This window comes from Megascapheus bottae, chromosome 19 (genome assembly GCF_031878675.1).
Source record: "Megascapheus bottae isolate mThoBot1 chromosome 19, mThoBot2.hap1, whole genome shotgun sequence".
Classification (NCBI taxonomy): domain Eukaryota; kingdom Metazoa; phylum Chordata; class Mammalia; order Rodentia; family Geomyidae; genus Megascapheus; species Megascapheus bottae.
This window is the reverse complement of record NC_143527.1, coordinates 16,878,666-16,897,710: the sequence shown is the minus strand read 5'-3', so window position 1 is coordinate 16,897,710 and position 19,045 is coordinate 16,878,666. Positions and strand designations below refer to the sequence as shown.

The window sequence follows — 19,045 nt, the reverse complement described above, 5'->3', positions numbered from 1 at the left end:
GGGTTTTTTTTTGGTAGTGCTAGCAAAGGAACTCAGGGCTTAGTCCCTGCTTGCTAGACAAATATTCTACCTGGATCACCCTCCAGCTCTAGTATTCATTTTTGTCAAAAATCCCAACTTCAAGACATGGAGACTCATGGTGCTGAGTCAAGTGGTAGAGCAGTAGCCTTGAGCTGAAGAGCTCAGGGACAGCACACAGGCCCAGAGTTCAAGCCCTAAGACAAACAAAAAGACAAAAAAGGGGGGAAAATGGGATGTCAGATGCCAGTGGCAAAAGCCTAAAATCCTAGCTACTCAGGAGGCTGAGACCAATGTTGGAAGCCACCCAGGCATGAAAATCTATGAGTCTCTTACCTCCAATAAACTACTCAGAAAAAGCAAGAAATGATGCTACTGCTCATGTGGTAGAGTGCTAACCTTGAGCAAAAGAAGCTTAGGGACAGATCCCGGGCCCACAACCGATCAAGAAAAAAATGTTTTTTTAAAAAAGGTTCAAGAGACTATCTCAACAAAAAGGGGTATAGTGGTACATGTCTGTCACACCGGGATGCAGTATCTGTAAACAGGTGGCTCATGGTCCAGATTAGCCAGAACAAAAACGGAGATCCTGTTCCAAAAGTAAGCAAAGTAGAAGAGGGCTGAGGAGGTATGGCTCAAGCGATAGAGCACCTCACCTAGCAAGCATGATGCCCTGAGTTCAAACTCAAGATCCAACCCTCACCACACAAGAATGACAATCATAATCTAGGATTACAAGCATGAGCCCAGAGAGCCCAGCAGAGCTGGAACATGGCATGAGTGATACAATGTGCTTTTATTTTCCTTTTCAAAGCTGTACACCTCTTTGGACCCTGGAGCAAGTCTTCAGAGAGTGCCAGGCCTCTGTGGATACAAAACGCCACATACCTGCTCTATAATGCATGCTAGTGACCACGAATTCATCAAAGCTCCTTTTAAAACCAGCTGTTGCTCTAGGTTTCTTTCCAGATAATGATTGAGAAGCTGATAAAAAAAAATAATGGTGCCAGATAACACAATAGGAAGAAAACTAGGCTGCTTTTGAGGTTTGGTTGTTTTTGTTTTTTGTCGGTTGTGGGACTTGAACTCTGGGCCTGGGCACTGTTCTTGAGCTCTATAGCTCAAGGCTATTGCCCTACCACTTCTGGATTTCTGGTGGTTAACTGGAAATAAAAGTCTCATGGACTTTAGTGCCTGGGCTGGCTTTGAACCATGATCCTCAGATCTCAGCCTCCTGAGTAGCTAGGATTACAGGCATGAGCCACTGTGCCTGGCTGAAGTTTGGCTTTATAACTTTATTTTATTTTTGCCAGTCCTGGGGCTTGAATTCAGGGCCTGGGTACTTGAGCCTCAGCACCACTTTCAGCCTTTTCTGATTGTATGATAACCAAGGAATCAAACCCAGGACTTCATGCATGCTAGCCAAGCACTCTACTGCTAGGCCAAATTCCTGGCACTGTATCTTCATTTTTTTAATGTTGGACACCTCTGGGATCTTGCTCAGATGACTTAAGATCATCTGAAGTTGCTGGGATGGCTACATAACAGAGTGCTATCACTTGTGTTACATATACATATTCCTATACATCATGCATATATATGCATGGACATAATTTGATTTCAGGTAAATTTGTGCTATGCTGTCAACTTTGGAAGAAAGTATCTCAGTTTCCTATGTTAAGCGTGAGCCTATAGAAGTTAATAGCCAGGGATGTATCTATTATGTATCTTGGGCAAATTACTTAACTGCCTCTTAGTTTTCTTAGTTTATGAGAATGCTAATTATACTTATGTCCTTGAGCTACTGTGAGTTCTACAAACATAAAAAATTCATAGGTAGCCAGGCGCCAGTGCCTAGCTACACAGGAGGCTGAGCTCTGAGGATCATAGTTCAAAGACAGCCTGGCAGGAAGTCCATGAGACTCTTATCTCCAATTAATCACCAGAAAACCGGAAGTGGTACTGTGGCTCAAAGTGGTAGAGTGCCAGCCTTAAGTGGGTGAAGCTCTAGAACAGTACCCGGGCCCTGAGTTTGAGCCCCATGACCAGTAACAACAACAAAAAGTTGCTAGAGAGTAGATAAATAAGTAGTAATAAATCAATAATAATCAATAAACATTACTATTTTTATTCTATAAGTTACCAGCCAAGAAATTCTAACACATTGACATTTCTTTCGGTTAGTTCTCTTTAAGATGTTCTTGAAAGCGATGACTTTTAAAAACGATGAAAAACTCCTAAATATAATCGCTGCAAGCCATCTGTTTGCCCTCTTGAACAACTTTAAAAATTAATCTTGGCATTTGCTATCAACAGCAAATAGCCAAATATTAAAAGCAAGTATAACTTTAAGCTAATATTCTGTTGAGCTCAGAAATCCAACCTTAGGAATACACACTAGTTAACCGGGGTGAACTTGAGGAGAGTGGCTGAAGTTAAGCGGTGAACCTACAGAGGCTTTCAATATCTTTAAAAAAAGGAAGTATCCCCGTCAAGCTTGGGTGGGAAAAAATTGTGAGATGAGAAAAACAACCTAGACTTTTATGCTAGGTAGGTAGGTATAACTCCATGGTGTTACTTTTCCCCTCTTTTGCCCTTCTTATTCCTTCTTTTCTGAGACAATCCTAAGAAGCAAGCAAAAGAGACATCCAACCAGACAAAACAGACAGAGGGAACCCCGGTGTCCCTGGCAGGGCTCTTATGTGGAACCATTGTCCTGACTCTCTGCGCTTAGAGTATTTTATTGGCGTAGAAGAACTGCAGGAGCTCTGGATGATAGTGGCTCTGAAAGACATTAGCAAAAGCACATGTGAGGAAAGGACTGGAAGCCCCCGGAAATATGTAACTAGTGGCCAGTTGTCAATGCAAAGCATTAGGATACACAGAGGCGGGTGAGCTGGTAGCTGTGTCACCTGCTTACAACTCCTGACCTGAACCACATCTGCCAATAGCTGTGTGCACAATCTTCCAAGTCTCTCACCATGACAGTATTATGGGTCAATAACAGTGGAAATCAATGGCCAGAGTCATTTAGTGTGTGTCTGGGGGGTTAACTCCCTGGTGGGCTTTGGCCACCTTCTGTGTCAGAGACTGGAAGAGAATTCTCTCCTGCCCTGGCTTGCTCACCAGCTGCCGGCAGAGTTTGGAGTTCCTTTGATCTTCTTCACTCTGGAAGGTGCAATCCTTCTTCAGTTTCAGATATGGAGAACAGGCTTGAAAAGTTGTTTTGCATGCCTGAAGAAAGTAATATTGTCATCCTACTGTGAAGAAAATACCAGTGAGCTTCTAGGGTCCCAAACAAGCAAGACTGCACCCCAATCTATGGGCAGGTAGTTTGCAAAACCTGAACCTTCCAGGTGATACCTTGAACCTTAAATTTAATTTGTCTTTGTTTCTTTCTCTGTCCCTCTCTGTCTCTGTCTCTGTCTCTGTCTCTGTCTCTGTCTATCTCTCTCTCTCTCTCTCTCTCACACACACACACACACACACACACACACACACACACACACACACACGCACGCACACGTGGTTTGATAGAACCCTTTGTTCCCAGTGGTTCTGAAACACGAGCCCAGTCTCACTCCAAAGCAGGCTGTAGTTGATCCTACAAGGGCAGATCGTGCTCAAAGCCTAACCCAGAAGTTACACAGGGCCTTGAGAACGCAGGAGTGAGAAAGCTATGCCAGGCTCTACAGATAAACAAGTCTCTCCCTCTCTGTTATATGAGCTTCCATCCCCACTGAGCCAAACTGCTCCCTCTCCATCCTCTGCCAATCTGAGTTTCTCTAGCACTGATAGATGCTGGACGGGGCATGTGGAGTGGGAGTGGATGGATGTGACCCCCCTGGCTCTGGGAGAGATGACATACCAGAAGGCACTCTCTCCAGGATTCACCTGGATATGCTATGGACTACTCCTTTTGTTTGTTTTGGTTTCTGAGACAGGCTTTTGCTATAAAACCCAGGGAGTCCCCTGACTTAAAATTTTCCTGCCTCTTCCTCCTGAGTACTGAGATTACAGGTGTGCAGCACCCCTCCCAGGACTTCCTAGTTCTAACTGAAAGGAATCCCAATGCCTCAGCATCTGAGCTCTGCAGGCTGCCCCACTCCCTGCTAGGAAAAGCACAGAAGCTGTGTGTGGCTGATTGGAGGATCGGAATCTTACCTTGGCGACATGAGGGTTTCTATCCTGTAAATGGGTTAGGAGGGAATCCTGCGTCTGCTTCACCTGATTGGTAAAAAAATTCTTCCATTTCTTCCCAGCAAATGCAGCCAACTGCCCAAATAAAATAAAGGCCGAGTATCTCACGCTGTCATTGTCCTGTGGGTTGTGTCAACAAACAACAGAACCATCATTCTTAAGTACATATTGCATTGTGGACAATCAGGTGCAGTGTGCTTTTCCTCCTTGAGTCTGTGGACTCAAGCCATTCCACTGATGCTGTGCAACTCCGTTCTTCAGTTCTTCTACCAACCTATCCAGGATTTTTAGCCTGCGTCAATACCTATAGGAATTATTATTCTTTCCTTTGTTTAGTTTAGTTTTGATTTGAGTCGTTTTGAGTTTGTTCAGGTTGGGTTGGGTTGAGTTGAGTTGAAGTGGATTGGATTGGGCTAAGTTGGTTTTTTTTTTTTTTCCTTGTTCTAGAATGTACTTGAGCAGCCACCCACTTACTAGCTCCAGTATATATATATGTGTGTATATATATATTTGCCAGTCCTGGGCTTGAGCTCAGGGCCTGAGCACTGTCCTTGGACTTCCTCAAGGCTAGAGCTCTACCAATTGAGCCTCAACAGCACTTCCAGCTTTTTTCTATGTATGTGGTACTGAGGAATTGAACCCCTGGGTCTTCGTCCACTAGGCCAAACTCCTGGCCCTAGCTCCAGTATTTTTACCAGGTGACCTCTCTGTTCTTTTTCATCTGAGTTTCTTCCATCTATGATGAAAACCAGGATTGTATTTCTTCCCCTGACATGCTCCCTACTATCCCAGCTTTTGTCTGATTGGTTGGCTTGTTCATAAACCCACATCTTGGGGCTCCCTCCCATTCTCTTCCCTGTGATCTAGCTTATCTCTCTTTTCACCAATAGAGACCAAAGCCCAGGGCTCTGCAGCCTGCCGGAGTCTCATTAGCAGACAAGTTAGCCAACACAGGAAGCGAGGTCCTCTAACTTACTACATAGATTTTCTGTCAATGTTTCCTGGTCTTATGCTGCTCCAGGTAAGCCAGAGGAAACAGGGCTGGTCAGGAAAAAGCATTTAGAACTGGGATCTTAGAGACCTGGCAGAACTGAGGACCGCTGTTCAGTTTGTAAAGTATCTGAAAAACTTTGGCATATGTACACGTACAGAATCTGTCTCTAGGTTGTACTTCATTAGTTGTTCTGTCAAGTGCTTATGTGTATGTACAACTCAACAAACACTGACTAAGAGCTTACTCCCTTCAAAGCCTGCTGAGATATACAGCGTGCTGAGATATACAGGAATGCAGATTGCAGGTGGAGCACAGATGGTGAGTGAAACATGAAGCAGGCAGATACAAACTGCAGTGAACAGCACTGCAGGAGGACTTCCTTATTCTACAGGCTCAAAGTTTCTTAAAAACAAAAACAACAACAAAAAAAGACATGGCTGGGAGTTTGGCCTAGTGGTAGAGTGCTTACCTAGCATGCAGGAAGACCTGGGTTCAATTCCTCCATTGCACATACATAGAAAAAGCCAGAAGTTGGGCTGAGATGTAGCTCAGTGGCAAAGCGCTTGCCTAGCAAGTGCAACGTCCTGGGTTCGATCCCCAGCACCAAAAAGAAAAGAAAAGACACAAAAAAAAGCCAGAGGTGGCTCACACCTGTAATCCTAGCTACTCAGGAGGCTGAGATCTGAGCAGCTCAGTTCAGAGCCAACCTGGGCACTGAAACGTCTATGAGACTCTTTTCTCCAATTAACCACCAGAAAATGGGAAGTAGCACTGTGGCTCAAGGGGTATGGTGAGAACCTTGAGCTGAAGAGCTCAGGGACAGCACCCAGGCCCAGAGTTCAAGCCCCATGATCCAAAAAAAAAAGAAAAAAGAAAAAGCCAGAAGTGGTGCTGTGGCTCAAGTGGTAGAGCTTTAGCCTTGAGAAAGCCCAAGGACAGTGCTCAGGCCCTGAGTCCAAGGCCCAGGACTAGCAAAACACACACACACAAGTATTGAGCCCTATACTTCTAATACTCAGGAGGTTGAGATCTAAGGATCATAGTTCAAAGTCAGCCTTGGCAGACAAAATCTGTGAGACTCAGCTCCAATAAACCAGCAAAAAAGCCACAAGTGGAGCTGTGTCTCAAGTGGTAACCAGCCTGGAGCACAATAGCTAAGAGACAGCACCCAGATTCTGAGTTTAAGCCCCTGGCATACATTAATTGATTAACTGATTGACGGGCAAGTGGCTGAATAGTCATGAAGGCTTGATGCTTACATGACAAGTCCTCAAGGCTTGTGATGGCCATGTGGACATCTTCCTGTCCTCTCCCCAAAGATGAATGGTGGACATTTAAAAGAGAAAATATTTCTGGAGACAGGAAGAAGGTGCTAGATCAGCCTGGGCCTCTCATCATCTCAACATCTGCCCTCTGATTCATCTAGCTGGTGCCTGTGGCTGCATGGAGTATGAGGGGATGAGAAGCTGGTGTGAGCTGTTCTAGGAGTAAATAAAAAGCTCTGTGCTTTTCTTTCAGATAGACAGACAGAGCAGTGGCAGCACAGCATGATGGGTTAGCCTTCAGCATCCTCCTGGCCCCAGGCTAAACACTGTCACTTGAGCACTTCCTGTTCAACTGGTCTTGTCACGCAGTGGTTAAAAGATCTAATGCTGAATCCAAAGAGTCTGCTTTTAGAACCACTTACAGGCTCTGGGACCTTGGAGGAGGTTCCAGGTGATGACATGCAAACAATGAAGGAAACCCTGTCCCCACTTTCCAGGGTGACTGTGGGGATTCTGCGAGATCAGCTATCAGTATAAAGTGTCCAGCACAGTGTAGTATAGCACATGGCAAGAGGTCCCCAAAAACTATTGTCACAGTTGCAGGTAGAAGACAGCGTCCACTGCATGCCAACATCCCTGCCATCATCAGAGGGCATCAAGTAACTTACAGAAACGAATGTGGATGGTGGCAGTGGGGTACTGTACATCTTTCCTGTCCTCCCTAACTCCCCAGTTTCATCTCTCAACACTCATTAACAAATGTCATGCCCACACTTCCCGAGCAGCATTCTCTTTTCCCATCCCACCGTGATCACGACACTCCACAACGCCAGGCATCATCTCACTCACGTCATCCAGTAAAGTCCGGGTCTGCAGGGTGATGTCTATGAAGAAGGAACCCAGACATTTGCCCTGGATCTTCGCCAGGATGACGGTCAGGGTCTTCACGCTCTCGTAGATGACCTCTGAGCTCACGGGGTCATACAGCCCATACACCAGCAGGTCCAGCATCATTTTCTTGTGCTTCCTCACCTGTTACCAAGATTGGACATACCATTCGTAGCCAAAGAATGGCTTCTTGTGAGGCAAAGAAGCAAAGTCTACTTCCAACCCTCCAGTCGTGGAAGACATGGCCCAGGAGACTGTCAACTCCCGCCAAATCACAAACAGTTCTCTAAATGCAACCTGAGAGCCCAACTAGGTTACGGAAGACAGAAAGAGCAACGTGGAGTGTGGGCTCTGAGCAGGTGAGTTCAAGGAAAAGAGCAGGCCAGGGCCATCTAAGGGCCTGCTCAGCCTTAGGTTCCTTATGTACAATAGCAAGGACTTGAGATGGTTCTGCCACTGGCAGATGCTAATGGAAGCAATGTGACAAATGTCTCTTACTAAACAAATGTAAACAATGAGCAAGCCTCTTCCATAACCCAGGAGGGCAGTGGGGGTGGGGGGATCGTGTGTCAATCTTAATGTTAGTGTTTTCCACAGCTAATAATCCAGAGGATTCCTGTGACTCTGAATCACTCTACTATCTGCTCTCCTCAAATGTGGAAAGACCCTGGAACTTACTTCCAGACTAACAGAGACTGACAAAATTGAAGTCTCCCTTGTGGCTTCTTCATCGGGTGTCAGACTCTGCTGCAGCAGACAAGCTGCCAACAAGAAAACAGAAACCTCAGTCCTACAACTGGAGAAGCCCCGTCGTGCCTGGAGACCTTGGGAGACGACCTTGGGCCTCAGGAAGAGTGTTGGGTCAACATGGGGTCTCATCCTGGACACTGTGAAGTTCCCCCAATGCACTGCTCCATGAGGCTAGGTGACACCTGAGGTGATAGCCCACCAGGTGTCACGGCCATGGGGAATGCACTCCCAGGAGGCTGGGAGGGGCAGGGAGGCCCGCTGAGCTCCATCTCCCTCCCCTACCTGGTCTGGGGCTTCGCAAGCCATGGTACCCAGGCTTTTCATTGCCAGGTGGCGCTTTTTAGCATTGGGATCGCGTGCTTTTTCAGCCAGGATGAAAAACATATTCTTCAAAGGCTCCTGATTCCGGAGTCTCAGTTTCCAAGAGACCTGGAGGTAAATGTATTCATTTGGGAGAAGTCAGAATCATAATCTGAACCCGACCCTGCCACACCCTCCTTCCCTTGAAGAAAAATCCTACTACTAAAGGGGTGTGTGTGTGTGTGTGTGTGTGTCTGTGTGTTGCTGAGGATCAAACCAGAGTTTTACATATGCTAAGTACACACTCAGCCACTGAGCTACACTGTGAGCCACTAAACTGGTTCTCAAAGCAGAGCTCCCTTGACCCTCTTCTTCCCTCTCATTTTTCTGCTTCACTTCATAGCTGAACGCCACAAACAGCAAGTCTGTATGGCCTTGCTTTTTACAACTTCTCCTCCTGTTCCCTCTTGATCCCCCTGCAGTCAGGCTGACACCTCCCTCCGCCCACCCCCACTCCCCACTCCACAGATTGCTAATCCCAAGGGTTCATTCTCAACAGTCACCTTCCTTAGCCACCTCATCGAAGGAATGTGACAAGACTGGCAAAGCAGAGCCACACACAGCTGCTACACATCCACAACCATTTCAAGGCACTTAAAGGCTGTCCCACCTCTAGAGAACGCAGGCATCTGAGCCACTGAGATCCCGAGGAGAAACGCACACGCATACACATGTTGGGAAACACTGCATGTCAGATGCACAAATGTCTTCTTCAAAGACTGGACTCTAAGCCACCATATACAAGAGATGGGGTGCCGTGATCCACATACACAATGAGCTTTGTCACCAGGAACGCTCTGGTGTTCTTCAAAGCCGGAGCACAGCAACCACACTAGAGACAGACTCACAAGCATGAAAGACCCAGACAAGGGAAAAGCCACTGCCAACATACCCCAGCTTTAATAAGAGGGGCTACCACATTGGGTTGAGATCTGGCTATTTCTCTGCTAGTACTTGAACTCAAGAAATCATATCCTCCCTCAGCTTTTTTTTTTTAATCAAGAATGGTGCTATACCCCTTAAGACACATCTCCAACTTTGGGCTTTTTTGCTGACTAATCAGAGATAAGAGTCTCTCAGATTGTCTTCTCAGACTAGTTTTGAACCAGGACCCTCAAATCTCAGCCTGTTGAAAGTCTTAGAATTATAGGCATGATCCACCAGCACCAACCCCATCGCACTATCAATGAGATTTGGTCATTTCCAAGCCTTGTGGTTACTTTTGACTATTCATTGCAGTTCATTCTGTATTTAAATTGGTAAGTCGGCAGCAGATTAACTTCTCAGCTCATCTTGTCATCTGATAAACATTCTGTTCATATTAAAAGAATTGTCATCACATGGTTTTCAGAAGGGACCTTGGTAAACAGCTCTACCTAACTGCAGGCACCTGCAGGCCAGGCAGGCACATTTCTCCATTACATTTTGTTTCAAACCTTAGAAAAGAAGGACAGAAGTGATGTTCTTTTCTTCTTGGGCTGGGAAATTGGGATAGGAAGGGGCTGGTCTAGGATTCTCTGTGAGTTGTCCATGGAACTAAAAACAAAATAAAAATCCAAAGTCAGAATCATCATGTGAGCCACAAACAGCCATCTCAAGTCTCAGCGTTGACAGGCATTGCTACACATGGCACTGAGCCGGAGTAAGAATGCAAAGGGCTGCCAATGCTGAATTTGACCTTTGAAATGATTTTTTTTTTGTATCTTGGTGATAAGACATTTGCAGAAAAATCTTGATTTTTGCCTTACCTCCCCAGACTTCAATCCTATGTATGCTTTGTACTTTAGCTGGGATATTAGGCACATACTGTATGGAGGTTTTTCAAGTTTTTCTATTTTATTTCTGCCTCCTGAGGAGCCAGATATGAGCCATCCCCAATCACTCTTAAAAGCTCACAACCTAGGTGCAGACCTGTTGGGAGCCAGAGTGGAATCAAACTGTACTTTGATTTGCATCAGATAATTGCTTGATTGTCTTATTGTTTTTTGGCCTTCTTCTGTTCAATTGATCTGAGATTTACCATATGAATGTAACCCCCAACAGTTCCCTGATTAACCATCTGGATGTAACACCTGGCAGTGCCCTGGTCTCAAGAAGGGATATAAGCTTTGAGTTGAGAATAAACGAGGCGGCAGTTTTTGCCTGGGCTGCAGACCTCCCAGACCCGATGTGTTTGTCTCTCTTCTATTTTTTCCAGTCCCTGCCCCCTATTTCAGGAACCCCAATTTGCTGCCGGTAGGCCCCGGCACAGACCAAGCCTGTGAACGCTTCAGTTTGAAGCATCTAACACTTCCCTAATTGTTTTTACTGACAGTGTGACCTATAACACGGCCTGTAAATAGAAAAATAAAATCAGCTTCAGAGAATGTCACCAAGTACTCCATCCTTGACCAGGGTTCAAATCCCTCTGAGCCCAGTCATACAGTAGTATTGCAAGATGCCTCAATTTCCCCCGTAGTGTGGGCAGACCCTGGCTGAGGGCACCTTACCTGTGTCTCTAGGCCGTGGCTGTCACCTGAGGAGCTGCTGTGATTGGCGGGGGAAGCAGCTGGTCCTGGGTCCCCGGGGAGGGCAGCTGTCCAGCTGGGTTTCAAATGTGATGACTCAGCTAAGTCTTCCCAGTTCTGACTCCCTGACATCAGATAGGGGAAATTAGAAGGTGACACAGGTTTTCTAGAAAGTTGGCCCACTGCATAGCACCGGAAATTGAGATCAAAAGGAGGGAAGGGGGGGCAGTGCTGTCCCGGAGGGAATTGCCCTCCAGTGAGAAGGCTCTTGTAGATGGGAGATGCCCACTCTATGCTGAGGGATCTCCCTCCCTGACCCCCTTCCTGTGCCTTCCCTTCCCACCAGGCCGGCCTCACCCAGACTTTCCCCCAGAAGGACTAGTGAAGACCTTTGCCCACACCACATGACATGGCGCTGCCCACGTTATACCCTCAAGTGGCCACAAGATGGCAGCATGGCGCCAGTGTCCAGCTTCCAGGGCTGCAGCCTCCTCCGGGACCCACCTTTAGGCCACAGATAGGGACACTGTGTTCTAAGCCAAAAATCCTCACCCCCCAGCTACAGTTTTAGCCCTTGTCACCCTTCCTGGTCAACAAATAGGATATGTCCTGAAAGGAGCAGTTTAAACCCTCAACCACTTCACTGGTTGGGGGGAAAATAACAAAATATTAAAAAGCTGTACCTAAGTTGGTCACCACTGGTCCACACCTGTAATCCTAGTTGCATAGGAGGCTGAGATCTAGAAGACTGTGGTTCAAAGCCAATTCTGAGAGAAGAGGCCTTAAGATTGTATCTCCAAGAGCACCAGCAAAAGGGTCAGGCAAGAAGCATGGCTCAAGTGGTAGAGTACCAGCCTTGATTGAACAGAAGGCCTAGTGAATTAGAGGCCTTGAGTCCAAGCCCTGGTATGGACAGGGGATAAAAAGGCCAGATTTCCATCTTTCTTCCTTTCCTGGGCTCTATGATCTAACTATGGATAATTATTAGCTAGCTCTGTGTTAAGTAATACAAGCAATATGTCTTAAAAGAAAATGTCTCCAAAGACTTAGTGGCTTATTGATATAGTAACACATAACATTATTGAGTATTTCCATGTGCCCGACACTGACATTACATAAACATTGTCTGGACTTCCCACCTCAATTCTTACAACAAACTGAGATAAGAACTCTTCCTAGAGCTGGGAGCATGGCCTAGCGGTAAAGTGCTCTCCTAGCATGCATGAAGCCCTGGGTTCAATTCCTCAGTACCTCATACTCAGAAAAAAAAAAAAAAGCCGGAAGTGATGCTGTGGTTCAAATGGTAGAGCTCTAGCCTTGAAAAAACCCAAGGATAGTGCTCAGGGCTTGAGTACAAGCCCTAGGACTGGCAAAAAAAAAAAAAAAAAAAAATCAAAACAAAAAAGCCTCTTCCTACCAGTCCTAATTTAAGGCTGGAGAAATTGAGGCACAGTCCTGAATTCAAATCCCAGTTCTGGTGCACGCATCAGAGGACAGGAGAGAAAGAGGACACTACGGAGAAAGTAAGAACAACCAGGCTGAAGACAAAAGCCAGTGTGGTTTGGGCCTCAAGGCCACCACAGTTGACGTCTTAGGATCCAGTTTCAACAACAGAGGGACAGAACAGGAAGCTGGACTGCCAGCCAGCATGACACAAAGAAGAAAGAGGAAACTGAGATGTCTTTCGGAAAAAGGAAATCAATAAATAGACTGAACAAGACAGCAAGGTCAGGCAAAGGCATGCTGGCTTTTTGGGCGTTGCTAACAGGATAAAGCCTGAGGGTATCCCCAAGCCCTACATGTGGGCATGCCAATCATGACCGAGTAATGGGAAGACATGGAGGGAATGAAGACAAGGGTAAAGGGTGCGGTGGGGAGGAGGGAGAGAGGAGGATGGATCAGGGAGGGGGGGGGGGTTCTGGGAGAAGAAAGGCGCCTCCTGTTTGTCTCTAGCTGGGAGAAAGCCAGAGATGAAGACATATCAAACAAGAGAGTTTTCATATGGAATCAACAGTTCCAGTCTTCCAAATTTGTTTTCCTCTTTTCAAGAAAATAAGATGGGACAAGTGCTGGTGGTTCAGGCCTGTAATTCTAGCTACTACTCAGGAGGCTGAGATCTGAGGATCTGTTAGGATCAAAGTTCAAAACCACACTGGCAGGGAAGTCTGTGAGACTCTGATGAACCAGTAAAAAGCTGGAGGTGGAGCTATAGCTATAGAATGTAGCTGTAGAATGCTAGCCTTGAGCAAAAAGCTCAAGGCCCTGAGTTCAAGCCCCAGTACCAGCACAAAGCAAACAAACAATGAGGTGGGGTGTGTGTCAGTCAAGACAGAATCCATATGCTGATCCATGCAGTTCAAGCCGGGATCAAGCTTGATCCAGAAACTGGATAAAAATGTTTTAGGCACAGAGAGTAGAAGAGGGATAGCTGCAGTGAGACAAGATTCTATACAAAGTCTCACTGGAGAACTGAACTGACATCCACACCCTGAATGGGCAGAAACAAGGAGACCCTTCTATTATTAGTACTAGTTGTACTACTACTGGTACAAATGACAGGGACAAGTGACAGTCATTTGTCAAAGTGGCTTCTCTTCAGTGTCAGAGCGGTCAGAGGCACCTCCTGGTCAAGCATGCCAGGCTCGTCAGGCTCTTGTGTGAAGAAAGGATTAAAGCCCTGACTTGATTTTTCACTTCTCCAATGCAAGGTGGGGAGTGTAGCTCAGCAGCGGAGTACTGGCTTAGCATGCCTGAGGGCCTACGCGCCATTCTCTGCTCTGCAAATAAGAAGATTAATAGAAGAAAACTCGGGATGGAGATGCCCTCAGGAGCAGAGATCCTGCCTAGCATGTTCAACACTCCTATGTACCAGCACACATCCCCAAAAGAAAGAAAATAAGGAAGGAAGAGAAGGAGGGAAGGAAAATTTGCTTACATCCTCCACCAAAGATGATGCCTTCTTATCCATTCATTCTGCATGTGCGCGTGCGTGTCGTGTGTGTGTGTGTGTGTGTGTGTGTGTGTGTGTGTGTGTGTGTGTGTATGTGCCTGCTAGTATTGGGACTTGAATTCAGAGCCTGGCATGCCTTGCTTAGCTTTTTTTTTTTTTTTTTTTTTTTTTTTTTTTTTTTTGCCAGTCCTGGGCTTGAGCTCAGGGCCTGAGCACTGTCCTTGGACTTTCTCAAGGCTAGAGCTCTACCACTTGAGCCTCAGCATGATTTCCAGCTTTTTTTCTATGTATGTGGTACGGAGGAATCAAACCCAGGTCTTCGTGCATGCTAGGCAAGCACTCTACCACTAGGCCAAACTCCCAGCCCCTTGCTTAGCTTTTTCACTCAAGATTGGTGTTCCACCACTTAAGTCACATCCCCACTTCTGACATTTTCTGGTTAATTGGAGGTCAAAGGTTCAGACTTTTCTGTCCCAGCTTGGACTGACCTGCTCAGCTCTCAGGCTCCCGAGTAGCTGGGATGATGGGTTTCAGCAGCGGGTGTGGACCTTCAATCCGCTTTTTTCAAGTGTGCATGGAGATCCTGTCCAAATGCAGAATGCTCAGCAGGTGGCACCAGTGGGCAGACTGCCCTCCTGAAAACCCACGGGGAGGACTTAAGACTGGGCACACAGCTCTCTAGCAAGGCAAGACTGCTCATGCCACAGGGAGGAGCTGATAGAGAGCTCGAGAGTCCAAGGACATCGACTCAATGGAAGCCCTGCTGCATGACACGTGGGCCCTGGCTGCACAGAGAGAGCTCAGCGTGGACACAGATGCAAAGGCACGTGAGGAGGCAGCTGCAGTGGGAGCTGGAGGCCAGCCAGGCTGTGGATGGGTCACGGCGGCTCACGGCCCCCACCTTCTCCCATAGTCCATCGCCCTGTGGACACAGTGGACTGTCCTGATGCCCTTCCACCTCCCGTGCACTCTGTGAGTTTGAATCCGAAAGTGATGATCTTTTTGCTTCCTATCTTAAATAAAATGCAGGCCGTAAAAGGGAGTGGCTGGGCTTCACCCTGCTTTGGCTGTGGGAGCTGCAGCCTCTTGTGACCCAGCTGTCCCCGTGGGTGGGTACAAACTGTGAATGAAAGGATGGCTCTTGGACGTCTCTTAGTCCCTCCCTCCTGACTGTATTAATTGACACTCATGCTTAGAACCGCACTCAAAAGTAACTTCTCAGTGTTTTCCTGTAGCCTCTGGGCCTGAGCTGATCTCTGGCTATTGACTCCTTGCTCACCTGACCCAAAACCCCACATCGTCATGCAAATCAAGAGGCTCCAATCTTCATTTTCCCTTAAGAACTCCTGGTGCCAGGAGCCATGCCAATATCTTAGCTACTTAGGAGGCTGAGAATAGGAGGTTCAAGGTTCAAGGCCAGCTTGGGTAGAAAAATCTGAGAGACTCCATCTCAATGGGAAAAAAAAAAACTGAGCATAGTAGTGCACAGTGGTTATCCCAGCTATGATGGGAAGGTCAAATCCAGGCCTGCACCTTGGCAGGAACTGAGACCCTATCTCAGAAGTGGATAAGTGATAAGAGTTCTAGCCTTGAGCACAAAATCTCAGGGATAGCATTCAGGCCCAGAATTTAGAACAAAATAGTACAAAAGGTGCTGGAAGAATGGCCCATCCATCAGTATAGCACCTGCCCAGCCTAGCTGCATAAGAGGCTAAGATCTGAGGGTTGCGTTTTGAAGCCACCCTCAGTTAAAAAAAAAAAAATCCTGATTCTTCTCTTCTCTCCAGTTAACCAGCAGGATGTCCAAAGTGGAGCTGTGATTCAAGTGGGAAAGTACCAGTGTTGAGCAGGAAAATGCTAAGCATGTACACAAGACCCTGAGTTGAAGCTCGGGGGGGGGGGGGGGGCGAAGGGAGAAAGAGAGAAAGAGAGAGAGAGAGAGAGAGAGAGAGAGAGAGAGAGAGAGAGAGAAAGGGGAAGGAAGGAGGAAGGAAGGTGATCATCTTGAAGTTTACAGTCTTTTACTTTTTCAAGATAGTGTCACTCCAGCTCATGATCCTCATGCCTCAGACCCCTGAGCGTAAGGATTGCAGGCATCCGCCACCACACTCGGCTCCTGTAGATTCTCTGATCACCAAACACACCCAGGTGAGCCACATACCCACGGTGTGAACCCTCCTTGCAGACCTCATGGTCACACGAGTCCACACATGAGCGGCTCCCGGCCACACTGAGATGACCCACTCTGCAAAGGAACCGACTGCCCCTAAACCAGAAGAGATGGCACAGGAGAAAAAGACGTCCTAGGAGACACATATGGCCCACCAATAAATTCAGTATAAAGTCAATGTAAATGAGAACTTATAAAGAAAGAAGGAAAGTCAAGTTCATCAGGCAAGGTAGCACAGACAGAGAGACCCAGAGTTATAGCATAGCCTGGGCTTTGTTTCAAGAAAAACAGTGAAGCTGATGCAGCTCAATCTTAAAAGCTTCTCCTACGTGAGTACTTACTTTCCCCCATCACATCATCAGTGGTCCTCTTTCCAAAAAGTAATCGTAAACTTTCGTAAGCATTGTTCAGCTGGTGAAATCTACAGCAAGGGATTGGCCATGTTATACTACCACAATATTAATAGACCCAGAAATGATGCTGCGCTGTTTACCTGAGCTGGGCAAGGCGGAGCACCGCGTGGCTGGCTTCTCTCTCGGCCCGTCCTGGGGAAAGGCGAATGTAGCTCATTCCATGGCAGCAGCGCTGTCCTTTCAGCCAGCCTCCAGTCCACAGTGAGCTGCCTTAGTCCTTGACGAGGGAACAAGAACAGTCAATAAATACACAATAGAAGCTTTTGTGGCCCATCTGCCCCCTGACAATGGCTACAGATTCATGCCAAATGATACCGTTTTTGCAAACTTTTATAAAGATTCCCACAGTTTGTTTCCGATTTTCCTGCACGCTGCCCACGCTTGACATCAGAGACCTGATCAGCAGACAGCATGGGAGAAGGCAGAGCCACGGGAAGCCACATGGCTTGAGCTGCCGTTCCATCCTCTCAATCCTGCAGGGGCAGGCCGAATTCCCCAGCCCCCAGCTGGTTCAAGAGCCTGGGATCTCAGTGGCCTCATTTGCTTTACCACGCATTTACCTCTAGGAAAAGAGTGCCTTTTTTTCTTTTTTTTGCTTGCTAAGGATTTCCAGACCTGTTTCACCAGTACTTTGTAGAATATGGCCTCCTATCTCACCTTGGTGTGCACCTGAGCCACCATCCACCTATATTAGGCATCCTTGTAGGTTGGCAGGCGCTCGTCTCCACATCTAGCTTTACTCCATGGAGATAGAATACCGTGGACTTTTCTGCCCACACATCCAGCCACAGCCTTCCACATAGTTTACATGGTAGGCATAAGTCGCAGTGCCTCGTCATGCACTGAGAAAAGGTCTTGTGAACTTTTTCTGCCCCACTGGCCTTGAACCATAATGCTTCTGTTCTTAGCCTCCCAAGTAGCCAGAATTACAAGTGTGAAACAGTGGTGACAACTTGGGACAGAGTTCTTATTTATACAATTTCCCTTTATTTTTCTTCCTTTCTTCCTCTCTTCCTTCTTTCTTGTTTCTTTTACTCTCCTTCCCTCTTTCCCTCTCCTTCCTTCCTTCCCTCCCTCCTTTCTTTTCCTTCCTTTCTTCTTTCCTTCATTTGTGCCAGTCCTAGGGCTTGAACTTAGGGCCTGAATACCATCCCCAAGTCTTTTTGCTCCAGGTTAGCATCCTATCACTTGAGCCATAGTTCTGTTCTGGGCTTTTTCCCTTCTCTTCGGTGTATAACTGGAGATAAGAGTCTCATGGGCTTTTCCCACCTGGGCTGGCTTCAAACCAACACCTCAGCCTTCTGAGTAATGCAGATTACAGGTGTGAGCCATCTGCAGCTGGCCCCTTTCACCTTTTAAACCGTGTCTTCTCCTCCACCCCTCTCCTCAACCTTTCTTGTTGCTGTCTTAAATTTGTTTCAAATATTGCTTAACCTCTTCTCTCTGAGAATGGCCTCCCTCTCAGGAGTGTTTCTGTTCTTCACATTGATGGTAGATCCCTACTCAAGAGGCTGAGCTCTGACGAATGAGGTTCAAGCTCAGGCAAAGCAGAAAAGTCTACAGGAGTCTTGCTTGCAATTCATCACAGATCCATAGGTGGTAGAGCCTCTGCCTGGAGCAAAAAAGCCAAGAGTTTCAGATGCTGAGTTCAAGCCCAGTACTAACACTAAAGAAGTAAGTAATTAAAAGCTGAACTCGTTATTACAAACCCCCATGCTATGTCACGTCTGTAATCCCAGCTATTCGGGAGGCTGAGCTCTAAGGATCAGGGTCCACAGCCAGTCTGGGCAGAAAAGTCCATGAGACTCCAATTAACCAGCAAAAAAGGTAGAAATGGATCTGTGGCTCAAGTAGTCAAACACTAGTTTTTTGAAGAAAAGCTGACAGAGACCATGAGGCCACTCATTTCAAACTCCAATACTAGCACAAAAATTAAAATAAAATAAAACCCATTCTATGCTAAGAATTGACCTCCCCGCAAACAAATACTGATTTAGAGTACATGTAAATTGTTCCTCAGAAAGTGGGTAAAAAGGATCGTTCTTGGGCCGGGAGTTTGGCCTAGTGGTAGAGTGCTTGCCTAGCATGCACAAAGACCCAGGTTCGATTCCTCAGTACCACATACATAGAATAGCTGGAAGAGGTGCTGTGGCTCAAGTGGCAGGGCACTAGCCTTGAGGAAAAAGCCCAAGGACAGTGCGCAGGCCTTAAGTTCAAGTCCCAGGTCTGGCAAAAAAAAAAAAAAGAGGATCATTCTTTGGTGAACAAGAATTACACTTAATACAATATAATTATGTAACCCAGCAACCCCAAATCTTACAGTAGTGACATTTTTTAAAGAGGAAGTATATACATCAAACAATATTAAAAGATTAACTTCAGGAATGGCTTTCAAACAAGAGTATAGAATGTTGCTTAATAAAATATTTTTCCCCTCCTTGAACACTTGTTTGTTAAACTTGTCATTTAAAATATGATATAAAAATCAACATTAATAAATTCTTTAAAAAATATTTTTCTACTCTTGATG

General features: G+C 46.4%; 1 protein-coding gene across 4 annotated transcripts; it reads right to left on the bottom strand.

Annotated features, from left to right (window-relative positions):
• Positions 1–2,125: 2,125 nt before the first annotated feature.
• Positions 2,126–18,185, bottom strand: Mro (maestro). Of its 4 annotated transcripts, none has more exons than XM_090353085.1 (9): positions 17,950–18,185; positions 16,596–16,732; positions 14,421–14,515; positions 10,965–11,107; positions 9,912–10,011; positions 8,398–8,544; positions 7,327–7,509; positions 4,183–4,338; positions 2,126–3,252 (listed from the first exon to the last, which is right to left on the bottom strand). In XM_090353085.1, exons 5-9 carry the CDS (start codon positions 10,005–10,007, stop codon positions 3,049–3,051), a joined length of 786 nt encoding a protein of 261 aa, XP_090209211.1. In that variant the 5' UTR covers positions 10,008–10,011; positions 10,965–11,107; positions 14,421–14,515; positions 16,596–16,732; positions 17,950–18,185; the 3' UTR covers positions 2,126–3,048. The 4 variants fall into 4 exon arrangements, with proteins under 4 accessions (XP_090209211.1, XP_090209213.1, XP_090209210.1 ...); XM_090353087.1 differs by lacking the exon at positions 17,950–18,185 and having other exon boundaries at positions 2,126–2,802; positions 3,145–3,252; positions 16,596–16,765; XM_090353084.1 differs by lacking the exon at positions 17,950–18,185 and having other exon boundaries at positions 16,596–16,767.
• Positions 18,186–19,045: the final 860 nt, after the last annotated feature.

Bases quoted from the DNA above. Each gene is read 5' to 3' on its own strand.
- Mro (XM_090353085.1), bottom strand. From the start codon at position 10,007: ATGGACAACTCACAGAGAATCCTAGACCAGCCCCTTCCTATCCCAATT. The intron at 8,545-9,911 runs GTTTGAAACAAA...ATTTACCTCCAG, and splicing joins TTCTGTCCTTCTTTTCTAAG to GTCTCTTGGAAACTGAGACT. The intron at 7,510-8,397 runs GTAGGGGAGGGA...TCTTGGTAACAG, and splicing joins CTTGCGAAGCCCCAGACCAG to GTGAGGAAGCACAAGAAAAT.